At 41.7% G+C, this 20,481-nt stretch overlaps 1 protein-coding gene across 1 annotated transcript in view; it reads right to left on the bottom strand.

The window, feature by feature from the left end:
• LOC139448631 (dynein axonemal heavy chain 2-like) overlaps positions 1-20,481 on the bottom strand; it is a 95,261-nt gene that overhangs the window by 33,546 nt on the left and 41,234 nt on the right. The window contains exons 33-54 of the mRNA XM_071230197.1: positions 20,350-20,475; positions 20,012-20,122; positions 19,707-19,895; positions 18,636-18,929; positions 17,481-17,661; positions 16,160-16,440; positions 15,119-15,244; positions 14,436-14,654; positions 13,557-13,674; positions 12,770-13,047; positions 11,585-11,743; positions 10,409-10,653; positions 9,520-9,718; positions 8,903-9,127; positions 8,072-8,176; positions 7,287-7,475; positions 6,310-6,395; positions 5,554-5,684; positions 3,598-3,747; positions 2,572-2,739; positions 1,450-1,610; positions 386-525 (exon numbers count right to left, since the gene is read on the bottom strand). Coding sequence (XP_071086298.1) covers positions 386-525; positions 1,450-1,610; positions 2,572-2,739; positions 3,598-3,747; positions 5,554-5,684; positions 6,310-6,395; positions 7,287-7,475; positions 8,072-8,176; positions 8,903-9,127; positions 9,520-9,718; positions 10,409-10,653; positions 11,585-11,743; positions 12,770-13,047; positions 13,557-13,674; positions 14,436-14,654; positions 15,119-15,244; positions 16,160-16,440; positions 17,481-17,661; positions 18,636-18,929; positions 19,707-19,895; positions 20,012-20,122; positions 20,350-20,475 — 3,881 coding nt within the window. The remainder of the gene's footprint in view (positions 1-385; positions 526-1,449; positions 1,611-2,571; positions 2,740-3,597; positions 3,748-5,553; positions 5,685-6,309; positions 6,396-7,286; positions 7,476-8,071; positions 8,177-8,902; positions 9,128-9,519; positions 9,719-10,408; positions 10,654-11,584; positions 11,744-12,769; positions 13,048-13,556; positions 13,675-14,435; positions 14,655-15,118; positions 15,245-16,159; positions 16,441-17,480; positions 17,662-18,635; positions 18,930-19,706; positions 19,896-20,011; positions 20,123-20,349; positions 20,476-20,481) is intronic.

The following is a 20,481-nucleotide window of genomic DNA, read 5'->3' as shown; positions in this document are numbered from 1 at the left end:
GTGAAATGGGATTTAACATCGCATCCAAGACTATTGCACTTATATAGTGACGTGCATGCACATGTGTGTGTATGTGGGTTAACTAGTCTGTACTAATACTGATATTATAGTGCTAGCCTACTGAGATACCATGCCGCGGTTTAACATGAATACCCCACTCAGTATACTGACTCCTAGCCGACCAGTCCTTATTTTAGACTCTTAATGCTGAGCGTCAGGCAATGTAACAACAAATACCATGTTTGAATGTCTTCTGGTATGAAGTGGCCGGGGATCGAACCCCGGACCTTCACTCTCTGGGTGGACACTCTACCACAAGACCACAGGAGCGGTCATGGAGACACGAACTGAGACAGTATGACAGTGAGTAAGACCAGCACTCTACCTGAAGGCCTCTCCCACTGGGCTCATACACAGGACCACATGGAGGTTGGCTCGGACCCGGTCCACTAGGAAGGCAAACACGCTCTGTACCGTGTCCTCAATACCTTCCTTCTTCACCACGTCGGCCAGAGCAGTGCGCACCTACAAGCAACACATGTAAGTCAGAAGTCCTGTGATGGAGTCTATAATAGGTTAAAAGTCAACAGTTACAGTTACTGGAAAACCTAAAGTGATGCAGGTCTTAGACCTATACCACTTTAATGAAACCCACGAACATGGGCGGAGACTTTGCCAGAAATCTATAAAAGATGGGGGAGGTCCAGAATGGAAGAATGTCCATTTAACCAGCAGGGGAGTGAATGACTTTCATAGTAAAGATCACAGAGGTGTTTCTTACATACCTTCTTATTAACACTTCGACCGTCTATCACCGCTACCTCTCGTAATGTCATTCTCATTAATATTTCTATCACACACATCCATCGGTCTAGATACATTTCTTCCAAAAAGGTCAGATATCTACCTTACTGATTTCACTTGATTTTCACGGCTAGATAACTCACAAATTGTCACCTGCATGACATCTCAAATGGAAAACCATTGATTCTTGAGCAGTACACTGTTTCTGAATTCTGGAATTCCTTCACTTTTGTTTTCGTTGTCAACTGTTTGTTTGAGTATGTGAGACTTTGCTGACACCAAGAGGGACTTTGCAATTTCTTCACTATTGACTGACTACTTTTGATTTATCCACAAGATATTATAGTACCATTGAATAAATATGTCGCACACTATGAAAATTCAAATGCATGTTTATGTCTGATCTTTCACACAAAACTTGTTTTAAAATGTGTGATTATAATTAAATTAGTGTGAATCCCTAAATGTGCAAACTGGTATAATCTCTGCATGTGACAGATGTTGTCATACCTAGCATAATAAATATGGGCTTCAAACCCATGAGAACCGGATTCTGACATGCCAAGGGACATAACTCTGTATAGTTTTGGAAGACGAGGCACATTAGGGAAATCGTTATCTCCTGATTGCCACATCTCAACTCACCTCCTCAAACTCGTCAGGCTTGTAGAGGTTGGGGACCTCACCGCTGCTGAGGATGTTGTTGATGTCCTCGAGGAAGCCCTCCTCCACCACCTGAGTGTCGTTGAACAGGAACAATGTGGGCTTGTTCTCCACCCCAGCCTGCCAGTACAGCTTCTTCAGATCTGAAACACACAATTGCTCAGATATATCATAGAATGTCAGCACAGCTTCTTCAGACCTGATACACTCAGTCAGTCAGTTGACTTTAACACTGCTTTGAACAGTATGTAAGTTATCTCGCAGCATGTGATTAATATCGTAGGCATTACCTACAGATTACTGAGCCTATCATTAAACAACACACATACACAGACACACACACTAGGGCATACGCATGACCAAGCAAGAATGATAGGCCAGGCCAAATTTGGAATTTAAAACCTATTATCAGTGGATTCTGTCACGTCAAAGGGACACAACTCTGGCAGGTAAATGTTACGACCATAGGTCCTTCTATGTCCCCGATCAGCTTAAGAATGTATACAGTAAGGAATTCCCGGCTTTACATATGCGTCCTCAATTCCTTTACACCAGTAGATCAGTTCTCACAATCCCTGAGTTAGTGGTAGTTAATGTCTGAGTTTTTAACATTATTCACATTTATCACAATAAATATATCAGATTAACAACTGTGATATTATTAATGATGCCACAAACATCAACAGCATTATAACAACAATACAGCCTGAGATCAAGATGTCATACATAGATTTATGTGGTCAAGTTGTTCAAGTTTATGAGACAATATGCAAGGTCAAGCACTAATGATCAAGAGACGAGGGAAGTGAAGAGAAAGACTCAAGAGACAATATGCAAGGTCAAGCACTAATGATCAAGAGACAAGGGAAGTGAAGAGAAAGACTCAAGAGACAATATGCAAGGTCAAGCACTAATGATCAAGAGACGAGGGAAGTGAAGAGAAAGACTCAAGGTCAAGCGGCTATTGCAAGGTCAAGCAACAATGCACAAGATCAAGAGTCACGTGGGAGGTCACAAGAGAAAAAGCACATGGTCAAGAGGCAAAGTTCAGGGTCAAACAATAATGTGCAAGGCTAGAGACATGTGTGCGGTGGGTGTACTGACCATCTCGGAACTCCTGCTTCCTGTAGTGTTTGGTGACCTCGATCTGGAAGGTGGTGTAGTCACATATGTGTGCAGCGAGACGGGCCAAGCTCTGGCGCCCACTGCCGCCGATACCGATCAGAAGCATGTTGCCTCGGGGCTGGCGAATGACACGGATGATCTTCGAAACTGAAACATCAATGGCGCCATTTGAACTAAAAATGTTTATTTGCAAGATGATTTCTTTCCTATTACTACAGTTAATCTGTCAGATTAACTATAGTAATATGAATGTCAGATTAACTATAGTAATATGAATGTCAGATTAATTATAATAATATGAATGTCAGATTAATTATAATAATATGAATGTCAGATTAACTATTGTAATTTACTGCTACATTGTGTTATGTTTAGTATCTGCAATATCGAAACAAGAAAATAGTCATTTGATTTAGAAAGAAGAATAGTTGTGTCTCAATAGTTTTACAAACGCAGTATTTCTAAAATTGAAGTGTGTGACATACATTTATCATATAATGAATATACAAGCATATAAGAAATTTAAATTTTTTAGCCATGGTATTAGGATCTAGGGAACCTCAAATCTTTTTTCCAAACATAAGAACTATGACAAGGATGCCTTGACTTTGATCCTTTGCTTCTAACACTGTACTCCACATGATCAAATAGTCTCAATATGATCACAAGGCCGCCACATGATCAAATATCCTCAATATGATCACAAGGCTTTCACATGATCAAATGGCTTTCACATGATCAAAAGACCTTCACACGATCAAATACAGTAAACTACGGTTATAACAACACACTAATAACGAACTGATGGATATAACGAACTTACTTCTTTGGTCCTGACTATTTGCTGTAGTTATGCTGTATATATGCTTATAACGAACTAAACTTAGTAGTCCCTTTGAGTTTGTTATAAACGTACTTTACTGTAGATTCAAAATGAAGAAACAGTCTGCACGTGATCAAACGGCTTTCAGATGATCAAAGTATGTGGCAGCTGGTCAGCCTTACCGTGTTCGATGGCGTCCCTGAAGAGGACAAGGTCCATGCTGACCACCCCCGGTGTGGTGTTGTACTCCACCAGCATCTCCAGCATGTGCTTCTTCAGGGCGGGCAGGCCCTGGATGTCCTCGTACACCTGCTCCCCGTTCATGTAGTCACCTGTACCAGACATACTCCCATGAGACAGTAGACGACAGATTTAGCTCTTATACCTCTTACAGTGGACTCTGGCCTTTGCCTAATCCAGTGCTCTGTCTAAACCGCATTATACAGAGCTCCAGATAAGCTTTTAGGGTATTTTACCCATGCACTTTAAAATCATTGGGTATCAGTAATTCTATCTGGGTATTCAAATTTCTGTTACCCACTATTTTTTATACATGTGGGTATTTAAGTTAAATATTTAAAAACACTATTCATCTAGTCCCTGCAAACTGGTATCATGTGGGTTCAAGAGCTTTATGGGACTCAAAAATACCACGATACTTCCACAAGAAAGTGTGATGGCAAATGATCGTGATGTAACTGTCATCGTGGAGTTTGGCAAGGTTGACGGAATGCCCGTTTTTAATTTCAAAATAACTTGCTGATTTGCTAATCGAATATGCAGGATTACTTCACAGTATTTTGATGATACGCACAAGTTTTATTCTTGTAGCGTATATGTAATGTTTGTTGCATATTTGATACGCTTGGATTTTATTTTACTGCGTATTACTGAATTTCTGATGCGTATTCTGACGCAGCTTATCTGGAGCTCTGCATTATAGTTTATTGCCAGCAGTTACAGTGACAAGGTCATAAGATAATCACTGTCTGATCTGGCCACTGTCTGTTCCGAATCCTGGCACTGTTTGTCAGTCCCTATTACCAATATACATAGAAAATGTCTCTTCATAATCTGGCACAGATCAATCACTCAGCTGTAAGCCAGCATTAGAAATTAGCACTAGTCCTATAGTCCTTGCCAATCTGTCCAATAGTAAGGACTTGTAGAAATTCGCCATATTTATGGGTTTTTCTATATGTTAACATTGTAAGGACTAGTGGACTATAACTGTTAGTTTCTACCCCTGCTGTTAGCCATAATCAATATTCAGTAACATGGTACATGTCTACATAAATAAACACAGAAGGCTTGTACTGGTACATTTCTAAGCACAGACTAACTCGCATCATCTGTGAATAAAGTATATGAAGACATGGAAATACACCATTGTCTGGTTTCTCATCGACAATCAGCATTTTTCTGCATAAATTTGTACAGTATCTCAATGAGAATTGTTTTCCGGTACCATGTGATGCCAGTTTAGACAGAGTGCACTGTAGTTCTGTCCTCTTGACAGTCGGTGCCTGTCGCAGTCCATTAGAATTAGCTCCCAGAATCTACCTGCGTATACTCTGAAGGGGGGAGAGATTTTGGCAGCTTACATCGGTAACAAGAGTTAGCCAAAGAAACATGTCCAAGTCTGACAGCTATAGAGTTTGTTAGTTTGTTTGTTAATCTATTTGTTGTCACTCAGCTATATTCCAGCTATAGGACGACATCCTGTAAGTAATCAAGTCTGGACTTGACAATCCAGTGATTGATATTATGAGCATGACCCACGCTGTCTGGGTACGATGACATGCAACCAAACAAGTCTCAGAGCCTGGTCCCCTCTCTCCCCTCACAACATAGAGGGTATGGAACACTGTATCCACATGATAAATCACTTTTAATAAGCAGCATAAAACCAATATGCAACACATTAATGACCCCACTGTCCGTCCCATATATTTTCTATATATCTATATGATTCAGTGGAATCATGTGTTGTTTGCCAAAATAACTGGTATTCCAGTAAATAAAAGCTCATCCAGTTCCAAATTCAGTCCGGTGACTCTTTACTCTACAGTTAGCCTTGCGCTTCATTGAAAACAGAATTTATTTCCTAAATAGTTGAAATATTATCTTGTACCTACCAAATATAGGTGGTTGTTTGTTGGGGCAGATGTTGTGGAAGGTCTGGTCAAAGAGACTGCCCAGTTTCTCTGTCAAGATGGCCACAAATGCCTCCATATCCTTGTCGTCCACCAGACGGTCGGAGAACACTCTGGACAAAGAAAACATAATCACTCCACTGTCATACTTTAACTCTCATGACTTGTGTCAAGGACTACTTCAGAAACTATTAAGGGGTGAAAATAAATCAATAAATAAGTATACATACATGTACACGTGTACATTTATGCATTTACTGGAAACAATAGACAACAAGTTCACATTCAGGCTCATTTCATGACCTGACTAAACAAGAGTCATCAGCAGATGAAAAGTCCCGCCCCCCACAACAGCAAAAAGCACCACTTCAGCCCCTGGCTCATACATGTACCAATTAAGGATGAAAAATCGTTCACAGTTTTCAAGTTATGCTCCAGAAACAAAATACGAACAGACAGATGGACAGACAGACCAGATGATGACTATTTCCCCCCATTATATGCCGGGGGATATGCCCGAGGGATATGCCCGAGGGATATGCCCAGGGGATAAAAAAGACAGCTCTATGACAGTAGCATGTAGATATTCAAATCTGGACCAGACAATCCAAGTTACAATGACATGCCATCACCCAAGTCACAAAGCCTGACCACCCGATCCATTTGGCGGCCTCTTACGCCCAGCACAGGTAACTGGTGACCGATTCTAACCAGGAATCTCTACAGGGCTGCTGTTACCTGAAGCACTCATGGATCCATAATCTTGTCATGGCATGTTTTGTGTCATGGTAGTCCTTGTGGGCTCGCAGCAGACCTTGGAACACCTGCAGCAAACATAGATGTTCAGTCAGTTCAGTTTCTTGTGAGAGGGTACTGACAAGTGGAAGACTATTCACATGTTGGTACTGACAAGTGGAAGACTATTCACATGTTGGTACTGACAAGTAGAAAACTATTTACTTGTTGGTACTGAAAATGGTAAGACTATTCACATGTTGGTACTGACAAGTGTAAGACTATTCACATGTTGGTACTGACAAGCGTAAGACTATTCACATGTTGGTACTGACAAGTGTAAAACTATTCACATGTTGGTACTGACAAGTGTAAAACTATTTACATGTTGGTACTGACAAGTGTAAGACTATTCACATGTTGGTACTGACAAGTGTAAGACTATTCACATGTTGGTACTGACAAGCGTAAAACTATTTACATGTTGGTACTGACAAGTGTAAGACTATTTACATGTTGGTACTGACAAGCGTAAGACTATTCACATGTTGGTACTGACAAGTGTAAGACTATTCACATGTTGGTACTGACAAGTGTAAGACTATTCACATGTTGGTACTGACAAGCGTAAAACTATTTACATGTTGGTACTGACAAGCGTAAGACTATTTACATGTTGGTACTGACAAGTGTAAGACTATTCACATGTTGGTACTGACAAGTGTAAGACTATTCACATGTTGGTACTGACAAGCGTAAAACTATTTACATGTTGGTACTGACAAGCGTAAGACTATTTACATGTTGGTACTGACAAGTGTAAGACTATTTACATGTTGGTACTGACAAGTGTAAGACTATTCATATGTTGGTACTGACATGGGACATGGATCACAATGTTACACATGGGACATGGATCACAATGTTACACATGGGCCATGGATCACAATGTTACACAAGGGACAAGGATCACATCTCACCCTGGATATATCCCGGAGGTTGAAGAGGTAGTGTATTTTGGTGGGTGTGGGGAGGAACTTGGCTACGATGGTCTGGTACATCTCGATGGTTGCCTGTGTCATGACGTCCCCGATCGGTTTCACTTCCTCCTCAAAGTCCTGCAGCTTCTGGTTTATCATGCTGCCAAAGATGCGCTTGATCTCGGATTCCTGAAGTATGAATGGTTGGGGATTGTCTCATACTTAAACTAAAATACTTTTCCACAATTAACTATCATTTAATTACTTTCTCATAGTAAATAATAATTTAATTTCTTTCACCAGAATTATTTTCTCATACTTAAACTATAATTACTTTCACACAGCTAAACAACAATTACTTGAAATATACTACTCTTTTGGAATCAATCTCAGTCTCTGATTTCATTTCTGTACATATATTTGGGGTGGACAGATTTCCATGTTAGTTTGCCAAAAGGCAGGAGGCAACACCCACAAAATGTTATCACAACAGACTGTTGGTCAACTTTAAGGAAAAGTTAAAAAAACAACCACAAACTAAAATTTGTAAAGAACACATTTTCAATGAGACAGAATTCAAATATTTTAAATTAATAATTTAGGGTATATTCATCCGTAAAACATGAACATGAATTGATTGGGTCTGATCAATATCTATAATAAACATAATTTTATAATCATACAAAAGATCCAAAATAGTTATCGAAAGATTTTAAAACTAATATTGTCTAACTACAGGCCTGCTGAAGGAATCTCCAGAGAGAGTGCAAGGATGACAGTGTTACCTGCGGGAAGGTCATGTTGATGAGGTTGAAACGACTCTGTAGTCGGCGTGAAATGACCATCCTACCACCCCCAGGTGGCCCCATAGCAACACACAGCAGCATGTCCTGGAAATACATATATCATTACTTAATCAAAATCACACACTGGCCAATCTGATGTCGTAGTGTTGGCACTTATTTAGGACAGTCATTTTCTCAAACCTTTATGCGAAACCGCTGACTCCAAAACATTCTGTGTTGAGTGATTAGAAGTGAGGCATCACTGTTAGTGCCAATCTAAACAATCCCTTATCCACCGTAGACACTTCGCTTCTCTATTCTTCTCTGCTTTGCACCCACATGCTTTGAACCGTATTGCAGTTATCTCTGGTGTGTCAGTGCAGTTATCTCCTGGTGTGTCAGTGCAGTTATCTCCTGGTGTGTCAGTGCAGTTATCTCCTGGTGTGTCAGTGCAGTTATTTCCTGGTGTGTCAGTGCAGTTATCTCCTGGTGTGTCAGTGCAGTTATCTCCTGGTGTGTCAGTGCAGTTATCTCCTGGTGTGTCAGTGCAGTTATCTCCTGGTGTGTCAATGCAGTTATCTCCTGGTGTGTCAGTGCAGTTATCTCCTGGTGTGTCAGGAAGGATCTAAGGTTCTAAGGTTCCAACCCATGATCGTCCAATCATTTAGACCACTGGTCACTATTGCCCCAAATTTCAACCCTTAAGACCACTGGTCCCTATTTCCCCAAATTTCAACAGTTTAGACCACTGGGCCCTAATGCCCCAAATTTGAATCCTTTAGACCACTAGTCCCTATTGCCCCAAATATCAACAGACGGTTGCTGTCATACCTTGATGTATTTGACGGACTGCTTGGCACGGTCATACCAGAATCCATAGTCCAGCCAGAGTTTGATGAGTTCCAGAGGCGGCTGTGATCCGAAGGTGTCCTTGGCCGGCATGTTGAAATCATCCATGAATGTGATCAGCTTCTTGCCGCCGATAGGCACATACACACCCTTGGTACGCTTCTCTACACGGCTCTCTATGATGTCTTGCACGTTGTTCGACGTGGTCTGTGGGCAGAACGGTACATGGTCACAGTGGTATACAGTAAAACCTTGTTAGTCTGGACCCTGTAAATCTGAACACCCAACCTTTGTGTTGATCTTGTTTGGAATGTCTATGTATCCCAAAAGGTATCACTCAGAGCAAGACCCACACCAGCAAAACTGGAAACAATTTTTTACCCCCTGCAAAATAGGACCCCTCACCCAGCAACACAAGACCCACACCCATCAACACAAGACCACAACCCAGCAACACAAGACCCAATGAGCACACAATGATAAAAGTCCACCCTCAGCTAAACAAGACATACAAGACCCCACTCCCAGCAATACACATCCCCACCCAGCACCACTACAAACCCACCAAGATCCTACCAAGCAGCACAAGGCCCACCCACCTGTGCCGACATGTTGACGGAGAGGATGCTGTAGACCTTGGCATCCAGTTTACCAATAGTTGAATCAGCGACGGATGTCTTCCCCGTGCCGACTGGGCCCACCAGCATGACGGGGTGGTTGTTGTCAATGAGATGTTGGGTCAAATATTCGTAGCGCACCATGTCGACTGTAGGCACAATCAGCCTAAAGAAGGGCAGACTGAAACCAAACAAGTATTTCAATGTATACGCCACTGCTCAAAGGCTGACATTCAGCCAATGCCAGCACAAATTCCCAAATTGAAATAAATGAAACCTAACGCGGGATCACACGGGGTACATGGGGTTTTATGCATCCCGCATTAGGTTTTATACCATGAGCCGGAGGTAAATGGTATAAAACCTAACAAGAGATGCATAAAACCAGATGTACCACAAGTGATCCTGCTACAACGAGTTTATCTTACCGACATGTTTTAATATGATATTATAAAATAATTCAAATAAATTCCAAATGATAGAAAACAGCTGCTCAGATGAGCTGAGGTTAGCTTGTGCTATGTCATGTGACATCCATTGGCTTAGAAAAAGCGTCCAGCTTTTTGCTTCGCAGCAGGGTATAAAGGATTTATTCAGTCTCTCAGAAATACATATGCAGCTGTACTCGTGGCTGGGTATAGGAGATTTATTCCCCCCCGAGAAATTCATTGCCCTCCAAGGCGGGTTACACAGTATTATATCAAGATCACATGGACCAATCAGATCTCTTGACTCTGACATAGAGGTATGATAAAAAAAACTGTACCCCTCGTGATCCTGCTACAACTTATAGTATGGCTTTGTTGGTGGGACTTGTATTTCAGGATAACATGACCAGTAAAGGCAATCAAACGTAAACAGAAACACTCACGCTGAATTATACTTCCATCCCCCCTTGAGCTTGTCTTCCCAGTGCACCCATGTCTTGTTCTTGGGGTCCACATAGTACTCATAGATGGTGTCTTTGTTGGGGAAGGTGCCTTCTGTTTCACGGATGTAGTTGTCGATCTTCTTCCTCCCATCTTCATCAATGGAGCAGCAGATGGACCAGATCATACAGAACTGGAACCACAGCTCCACCATGCGAGTGAAGTTCTCTGTGTCGCTCGAATCAACCTGGTGGACAAGACATCGTATCGTAAATGCCATTATCAATACTTCCTGGGTTTGTTTACATAACGTTCCTCCACCCCCATGAATAAAATACACCCACTTTACCATGTATTTGCTCAAGACTGAAGGTGAGAGGGAAACCAACGACAGCTCAGATCAGTGAGCAATCAGGTTTCATCACACAAATAAAATGTAACATATCCGAAACATTTCAGCCAATTACTTTACGTCCTGCTTCCTTATCAGGGAGCACTGGCTTCTCACAAAGTTCATATTTGTTTGTTTGTTGTTTATTCCCCACTCAGCAATATTCCAGCTGTATGACGGCAGTCTGTAAATAATCAAGTCTGGAACAGACAATCCAGAGACTGACATCATGAGCATTGATCAATGCATTTGTGATATGACAACATGCATCAACCAAGTCAGCGAGCCTGACCACCCAATCCCCTTAGTCACCCCTTGCGACAAGGATGAGTTACTCAAGACCAAATTTAATCCAGATCTTCACAGGTACACAAAGTTCATGCATAAAGTAGGTCTCATTTTCTCACTATACTGACTGGTTGGTTTGTTTGTTGTTTAAAGCAGCACTAAGCAAAATTCCAGCTGTATGACAGCAGTCTGAAAAATAATCAAGTCCGGACCAGGCAATCCAGTGATTGACATCATGAGCATTGATCCACCCAATTGAGATATGACGACATCCATCAGCCAAGTCACCGAGCCTGACCACCCGATCCCGTTAGTCGCCTCTTATGACAAGCATTATCGCCTTTTACAGCAAACATGGGTTGCTGAAGAACTATTCCACCCGGGATCTTCACGGGTCCTGGATTGAGGTTTCATTGTAGCTGAAATTGCTTACAAGTAATTATCAAAACTGAAGAAACTTATTTTAAAAAATAATTCAATTATCATTTCAAATGATTACCCCATTTTCTGTTGTTGCCAAACTGTCAAACAGTTTACACAAGGAGGAGACCCCATTGAGCTCAGCAATGGAGATCAACTCTCTGCAGTTGGCTTTCTTGAAGTCAAGGATTTTGACAATGAATTTGTCAAACAGGCGACGAAGCTCTTCAATCAGGGCCTACAAAGAAGAGGTGGCTTATAAGGGAGTGACAAAGCTACAATGTAGTACTGATAACTGAAAGAAGGAGATCTGGCTCACTAGAAATGGCACATTTATAGTAACTGAAAACTTGTAGACATGGATATGAAAGTTATCAGACATGTACAAATGGCTGACAACTAGTGTCTTTTCTTTCTTACATTTGCAATTTATTTAATTCGTCATGCTCAAGTTCATAAGAACACTAAGAATGAGTGTAAACATCTTTTGTTCAAACTTCAAGTGAAAATCTCACTATGAGCCAGAGTGTGACCAAGATCACTTTTTACTGTTCTTTTTCTTTATCTGAGAAAATGAGCTTTGGTCAAGGAATAACTTATGTTCAAATATTTGGAAAATATATCCTGGAAACCACTTAAGTCAGCTCAGCTTTTTGGACACATTTCAGTCTTTATTATACTTTTAGTTTTGTTATAATTTCAAAACATACAAGTATTAACAGAGTCTAATCACGTTCTCATATCACACATGTGATAACTTTTTCTAAAGGTTTGGCTCATTTCTTATATTTGATTCAGATCCTGTGGGGCATAAAAGGCCTTTATCACAGTCCTCTAAAGGGGGCTTCACATGACATGAAGATCACTGAGTTACAGTTATATATAGGTTTGTGTGTGAAAATTGTGAAAACAGTTTGAAAGATAGTTTGTGAAGTTGGCAAACTGTTGGAGAGAAATAGAATCGGTATCAATTCCCACTAATATTTTTTACATTTTAGTGTTTAATACTTGATTTTGATGTATTAATGATTGTCAAACATTAGTTTGTTAATTACATCCAATCAGATACTGTGTAGATGTCACATGACTTTCACTTACCTCTGCTACAAATTGGCAATGTTATTTAAGAGATGTTGAGGAACAACGTAACACCAACACATATTTGTCATGTAAAACACAAGTTGGCAAACAATGGGGAGTGTGAAGCTGACTTAAGAATGAAAATGTTAGCCCCAAAATATGAAACATCCCACTCCATCCATACCTTATCTTGTTTCTTTTTCAGCCAGGACTCCACAAATGGCTGCCAGCCGAGATCTTTGTAATCAGCATACACCATGCCACTACGCGAGACAGTGGCAGGAGACGCGACTGCAAGGTCCTCGACCTCAAACAAGAGTGACACCTGTTCTGGCATCGAGATACGTTCTCCGTTGATAAGAGTGAGAATCTTATTGTCGTCCATCACAGAGTTCATGCTCTCAATCCACAGTGTGTCGACGGGCCCGTCAAATACAATCCACTTCTCTTCTGGTTTCTCATCTGCAGAAAGATGCTCCGTGATTATTTGGTGATGCTTGGTGAAAACCATTTTTCGCGAAACACATATCAGCTGACATTTGTGCATTATATTTGCTAATGTCTGACAATAAATTTGATCATCAGAGAATTTATGTATCGAGCAAATGTCTTCTTAAATAGGCCAACTAAATCTTACTATGAAATCTAAGAAATGTAATTTGGATCATAGACCCGGTGTAAGGTGCCAAAATCTACCTCCCTTCAGAGTATACCCGGGTAGATTCTGGAAGGCCACAGTCTATCTGGGTATACTTTGGAGGGGGGGTATACTTTCAGACTTTACGCTCGGTCTGTAATCAAATAAAATGTACCATGCATGTTACTGTAAGAAACAGCAGGGGGTTATCTAGACCCGCTTAGAGACCCTAAATCTGCAACAAAAGTCAGTAAAAATTCCCAAGACCAGCATAGATTGCTGGGGACCATTTCTAACCCTGAATCTTGAACACTGCCCAATTCGATTGACTGACCTGCACAAGTTTGCCTCATGACACAGGACAAGACCCCGTCCGTCCATTCGTTGGTGCTGAGGTCAAACTCTCCGTACAGCTCACCCAGGGAGAGAGCTTTGGGATTCAGTGGGAAGTCCTGTAGTTAAAAAGCAGATTATCCATGACAGTCCTCTATTCTCTCTAACATAATCACACAGTAAATACGTGACCATCAGAGCACAATAAACATACATGAAGTCCAACATATCAAAGATCCCTACCGGAGATGGTGCTGACAAAACTGGCAACAAAATCAAGGCAAACTACGGATTGAAAACCATGATCTTAGGTTCCTAACAAGCCTAAGGGAGGCAACTCTGCACAGTGAATTGTAGCACTTTCAACAACAGTACAACCTGTGCCTCTTGAGACAAGTTGTGAGTAACTGAGTGAGTTTGGCTTAAAGCAGCGTTAGAAATTGGCACTAGTCCTGTAGTCCTTGCCAAACTGCCCAATAGTAAACGTATCATAAGGGCTAGTAGAAATTTGCCATTTTTAGAGGTTTTGCTATATGTTATCATTATAAGGACAAGTGGACAGAAACTGTTAGTTTCTACCCCTGTTAAAGCCACACTGAACAGTATTTCAGTTATATCACTGATTGTCAACTTGATGTTGGAAGTGATGCAAGTCTCAGACATTTACCACTTTAGTGAAACCCAAGAGCAGGGTCATGGTGCTGGCAAAACTAGAAACATAATCAGGTCAAATCGGGGTTCAAACCCATGATCATAGGTTTCTTGCATGCAAAGGGATGCAACTTTGCACAGCGTATTGGGGCACTTTACACCACTGGGCCACCCGTGCTCCCTCACAGAGTGACAGGTTATTGAGTGACTACAGAACAGGTTGCCTTACCTTAACTTGCTGATAGGCAGCGTCGCCCTCCTTGTTGAGCCGGGTCATGGCTGCCTGCAAGATCTTCCAGTAGACTGTCTTGCCTGACTGCGTGTTTCCCACGATCATGACGGCGTGGCGGGACGTCTTTGTCTCATACAGTTGGATGACCTTGGTGATGGTGTGCTCATTCACCTGGAGGCTGTGCTCCTTCAGCTCAGTCGTGATGGCCTTCTTCAGCTGCAAGAAATAAAGTTGGATGGTGATCCACTGGGCTTATTTCCTGCGTGCATGCGTGTTGTTTAATGCCCACTCAACAATATTCCTGGTATGTGACAACGGCCTATAAATCTGGACGAAACAATTGAGTGATTGATATTGTGAGCAACGATTCAAACACCAACCAAGTCACCGGGCCTGACCACCTGATCCCTTTTTTGCCTCTCACATCCAACACAGTTTGCTTGGGGCCTATTCTAACCCGGATTTTACACAGGTGTCGTGCACTTGCACTTATATGAAGTAAGTTGCCTTTAACAGAGGATGGATGATTTACCGATATATTGATGCACACCTACAAACATAATCGGGGTGAAGCAGGATTCAACCCCCAATCATAGGTTTCTGGTGTGCCCTAGGGATGCAACTCTGCACAGTGAATCGCGGCACCTTAGATGACTGGGCCACCCGTGTCCCCTGCTTACCTTGGAGTTGTCAACGACTGGTGTCTCCACTCCTGGGAACAGATCCATCATGATGCCGTTAAACAGCGGCAGATCCACGGACGTCAGCTTAGCGATGTTCATGTCCTTCATTGACAGCAGCAGAATCTGGAACAAAACACACAATGGTCTTCAAACATGTTGGGAATAACACACTTAATTCTAACAAGAAGATGTAAAAAGATATGTTTCTTTGCTAATCACACAGTAAACACCGATACAGCTTGACAGAGGAGTGGGGAATTTCAAGTTCACAATTTATGCAAAACATTTGCCATTTCCGGATCACATAGTTCACAAATCATCCAAGGAAATGTTTAGTAACTTTCTAAAAGGAGGCGTATATGTGTATATACGCGTGTATGCAGGTTCTCGGACAGGCCAATATTTTGTTTTTAATGGCGCCTCAATTTATTGTTTCCTTCTTTGAGAAATCAAATCCACCCTCATCATTCTTTTTTGTCTCTAGACATATTTACCAGGAAACTCAGTAGAACCCAAAACAATTTGGTCGGTCTAATCGGTGAATTCCAATTTTTTACTTCTCGTTACAAGTATCGATCACAGTCGCACACTAAGTAAAAAGTATCGATTCTTACCTTAATTTTTTTCCTGAATAAGTGTTACACCAAACACTAATTACTAGTGAAAATGAGTAGTGAAAACGTAATTTGTTTCATCCATTGCGCCATACCTGACACTGCCAACTGTTAATCATTAGTGTGCCAGGTATTTGGCAATCCTGTCTATGAAAAAGATGGCTTACACACCACAGATAAGTGATATGTATGGGATCATGAGCAAGGTATTGTGATAGGTATCGGATCGCACAGTTGGTGTATTGTCCCAGCAGTAATAGCCATACCATTGTAATATTTAACTTGCCCACGACAGTCTTCATCAGACATGTGAGAGCCATACTGTTATAGAACAAAGATGCTCCAAATAGTCACTCTCTCCCATCTCAAAGGGTGTAGGGATTGATTTTATAACCTCGCTTCCACTCATGGAAAAAGCACATACCTCTTCATCCGACATGTGAGGATTGGACCTCTTCTTCTTGCCGGCATATCGGAGCACAGACACCAGAGCGCGCAGACCGAAGTCGTAGTGGTCCTGCTTGGACAGCTGCTGGGTGGCCAGAGAGTACATGGTGAACACCTTCTTGGCCAGCAGCTTGGTGTTGTTGAAGCCCTCAGCAAACAGGATGATCTCAGCAATCAGGTTGGAGTCCGGCACCACCATAGCAATGGGTCGGAACATTGACTTGAGGTTGTCCGGGAGCTCCGTACGTCCAGCATAACCTGAGTGATCAGTGGAGAGTGAGTGAGTGAGGGAGTTGGGTTTAATGCCGTTTTGGATAGTATTTGAATCTCATTAAAATCAGACCTTAGTTCTGGCTATCGTAAAACAAAGATCTGAGGACATCCCATTACGGGTCACGTCAGAACGACCAATCAAAGCGTCGCTTACCAGATCATGAAAGTGACAGTCGGAATGTGTTTTCTAATCATACAACCTCGAAAACGTTAACACTGGGTATTCCGAATGACAGTAAAGGCACTGCCATACAATCTCAACCATATAATAGACATTCTGGAATGTTTGTTTGTTCAGTTTTCAAAATTTTAATCGAGAACTGTGTCAACATATTTTTCAAGCGTAGTCTGAAATGGAAGTTGCCAGGTTGAGACGAGTGCCGTAAAGCTCGAGAAAGCTGCTTTCTAATTGGCTGATGTCGACTTTCTGTTAGTCATTTCAGTGGTCTGTCAAAGTTCGCGAAAGGTCGTTCTGACATGACTCGTAATGGGATGTCCTCCGATCTTTGTTTAGCGGCAGTGATGATCTAATTTTAATGAGCCTGGATAGTATTTCAGTTATACCGTATAGATGGGTTTAGAACTCCTCATCCCTAAAACGTTTTTTTCTGCATTTCCATTAAATCTTGGCTTCCATTTCATTTGCCTCATTTCGTGGTGATAGATGAGCCAATAAAGAAGTTGTACACAACATTACACAATGACAACTGGTTGTCATTGTACTGAGATGACCCACATAAAATTATTAAACATACACGGAGAAGGGTGAAATTTTGACAAGCCAGACAGGCCATTTACTTTATGTTGCAACAAGCCCTTTGTAATTTTAACTGGCAACAGGTCCCCTGATAAAGCCACGCCCTTCTAACACTGATAAAGCCACGCCCTTCTGACACTGACCTGGGTACTTGAGTTACCCATCCCAGCCCTTGTGCCCTGTGTCCCCTGATAAAGCCACGCCCTTCTAACACTGATAAAGCCACGCCCTTCTGACACTGATAAAGCCACGTCCTTCTGACACTGACCTGGGTTCATTGTGATGAAGATTCCACATGACCAAATAAGGTCAATCTCCCGCCCTTCAAAGACAAATCTCTGTGAGTTTGCTGCCAGCGCACTGAGGATGGAGAGGATCTGCTGGGCTACCACAGACAACACCTCAATGTTGATACGGTTGAACTCGTCAAAGCAGCCCCATGCTCCTGTCTGGGATGAAGAATCGACAATAATTATCACAACCATACGATCATGTTCATCATCACAGCACAATCCTGCAGTAGTACTTTGGAGTGAGTGAGTGAGCAAGTGAGGTTGTATGCCGCTTTTAGAAATATTCCAGCAATATCATGGCGGGGGACACCAGAAATGGGCTTCACATATTGTACCCATGTGGGGAATCAAACCCTGGCCTTCAGCATGATGAGCGAGCACTTTAACCACTAGGCCACCCCACCATCCCAGCAGTACTTTGGAACAAACTGCTATTGGATCTCAAGGCTTCACATTCTCTGTTAGCCTTCAAATCTGGACTAAAGACACACCAAATGTTTTACAATCAAGGAACTTTCAATTTCACTACAAAACTGTAAACTCATGCATATTTCTTGAGCTTTAATTATCTTATCAGAAAATCCACATATCAAAATCAAACTTTGCACAGCACCTCTCCCATTGGTATAGAAAGTGTTCCTTATATTTGAAAAGAATCCATGTAGTAGTTCTCAAGTTCTAGGTTGCACAAAAGTTGAAGTAAAAAACATATCCTAAGTTGATGTAACTATGACTATTTTCTCACAAAACTTTGCAATGCACTGAAAACTGCAAAGAATCCATGAAGTTGTTTTCAAGCTATAGGTTGCCTAAATGTTGAAGTAAAAAAATTCTAAATAAAACAAATAGAAAAATAGCTGTATTTTTTCAGAAAATTCAAATATTGAACTCAAAGTTTGCACTGCATCTCTCCTTTAGAAAGTGCTCACCAAGTTTGATAAGAATCTATGTACCGGTAGTAGTTTTCAAGTTGGTCACACACAGAAATTTTATCAGAAGGACGGACACGCTTTCAGGTCGGGAGTATGATTAATATACATGGGAATATTTCAATGGAATTGAAATAAAATAGAAAACAAAGTAGAAATATGACCTTCAACTTAAAATGAAATCTAAGGTGAACTTCCTACCTGTGCTAAGCCGGAGAACATTCTGCCCATAGACTTGAAATCCAGACCTTCCGAGCAGTTGACAACAATGACGTACATGCCGAGAGCCTTCCCCAGATCCTTTGTGGTCTCCGTCTTACCAGTACCTGCAGGCCCCTTGGGACTACCGCCACGATGAAGGTGAAGGGCAGTGGTCAAGGTCATGTAGCATCGATCTGTGAGTGGCGTGATGACGAGACGACCTGAGTTTCCCAGATACTCGTAGCCGTACTGGAACTGGGTGTTGGTTTGACGGACCACACAGTCATCAATCTCCTGTAGACAGATAGGGAAAAATATCTTAATGAAACGAAAATACTGAATCTGTGTCCAGTTACAGTGCTGCATATCCTTCCACACTATCAGATTCTGTAGAATTTTCAACACTCTAAATACTATATTTTCAGTTTTAAAAATGTGTTTAATTTTTTTTAAAATAGTTTTTTATCATATTTGAAGCAAAAAATATATTCCTTTCCACACACGCCATCAATTCTATTATCAGCCAATCAGGAAACAGCAACCTTTTAGAGGGCGTGGCCTCAGTTATTTTTCAAATATTATCAAATACCACGGAATCACATTGAACGTCCTACCTTATCCCCGTGGATTTCAAAGCCATTATTGTAACAGACAATGCCTTATGTTTTCACTGATCCCCACTGTTGTAAAAAGAATCAAGACAAAGTTGAGAGACAGTGGACGATGGACAGACAGACAAGCCTTGCCAAGAGTGAGAGAGTTAGGTTAAACACCGCCTTGAACAAAATTCCAGTTGTCTCATGGCGTGTCAGCTTAATGTGGGAGGAAAGCCCGAAGTGATGCAGGTCTCAGACGTTTACCACTTCGGTGAAACCCATGAGCATGGATATGGTGCTGACAAACCTAGAAACATAATCGGGGCGAACCAGGACTCCAACTCATGGCCATAAGTTTCTGGCAATTCTAAGGGACGAAACTCTGCACCAGGAATTGCTGCACCTTACACGACCGGTCCACCCATGCCCCCCACCTTGTCACAAGCTCACTGACACTAAGTATTGAACTTCCTACCTTGTCCCAGTACACTCGGAGCTGACTCAGCCACTCAAAGGCAGTAACATCACAACATCCAGACTTGGTTAGCTTCTCAATGATGTCTCGGGCATGGACCTCGATTGTTACCAAGGCAACGATCTTGAGACGCTGAATTTTGGTCAAATTTCCTCGAATAGCTTCTGACATCTTGTTCAACATGGCAACCTGTTGCAAATAGGTGGAATATTATAACATGGTATGAAAAGCAGCAACTTCACAAAACTCTTGGATTCTGACACCACTTAGGGACATAACTCAAAGGACGAGTGTTACATACGTACCTGTTTCTTTTTCATACTCTTAAGAGCCTTCTTGTCCCCTCGTTCCTTTGTTGTGGTCAAGGCTTTGGTCACATCCTGTGTCCACTGAATCTGGCTGGATGTTATACACATCTGTAGAAGAGCAGATACAATTACCCCTTAGGAGAGAGTGATCGATTGATGTGACATTGGTTATTATCCTACCATGCATTGAGACAATGAGTGGCTATTACAAGTTATGTCCCTTCTATGTCCCTCTGATTGACCAATCAGATTCCACCTCTCATATCACTTGCATTTGCTTCAAACAAAATGGCAGCGCCCATCATCATCATCATCATCATCATCAGCATCATTACCTGTCCGGGCCACTCTTTGATCCACTTGTCTCTCTTTGTGAGGCTCTTTTTCAGGGCAATGCGGCAGTTCTTTAGAACCTCCTTCAAAGTCCATCTCATCGTCCTCTCCACGTCACACAGCCAGGCCTACAA

This window comes from Haliotis cracherodii, unplaced genomic scaffold (assembly GCF_022045235.1).
Source record: "Haliotis cracherodii isolate W230 unplaced genomic scaffold, xgHalCrac1.p SCAF_7, whole genome shotgun sequence".
In the NCBI taxonomy this organism is placed as follows: domain Eukaryota; kingdom Metazoa; phylum Mollusca; class Gastropoda; order Lepetellida; family Haliotidae; genus Haliotis; species Haliotis cracherodii.
The sequence above is the reverse complement of the archived record's forward strand: the minus strand, read 5'-3'. Positions and strand labels throughout refer to the sequence as shown.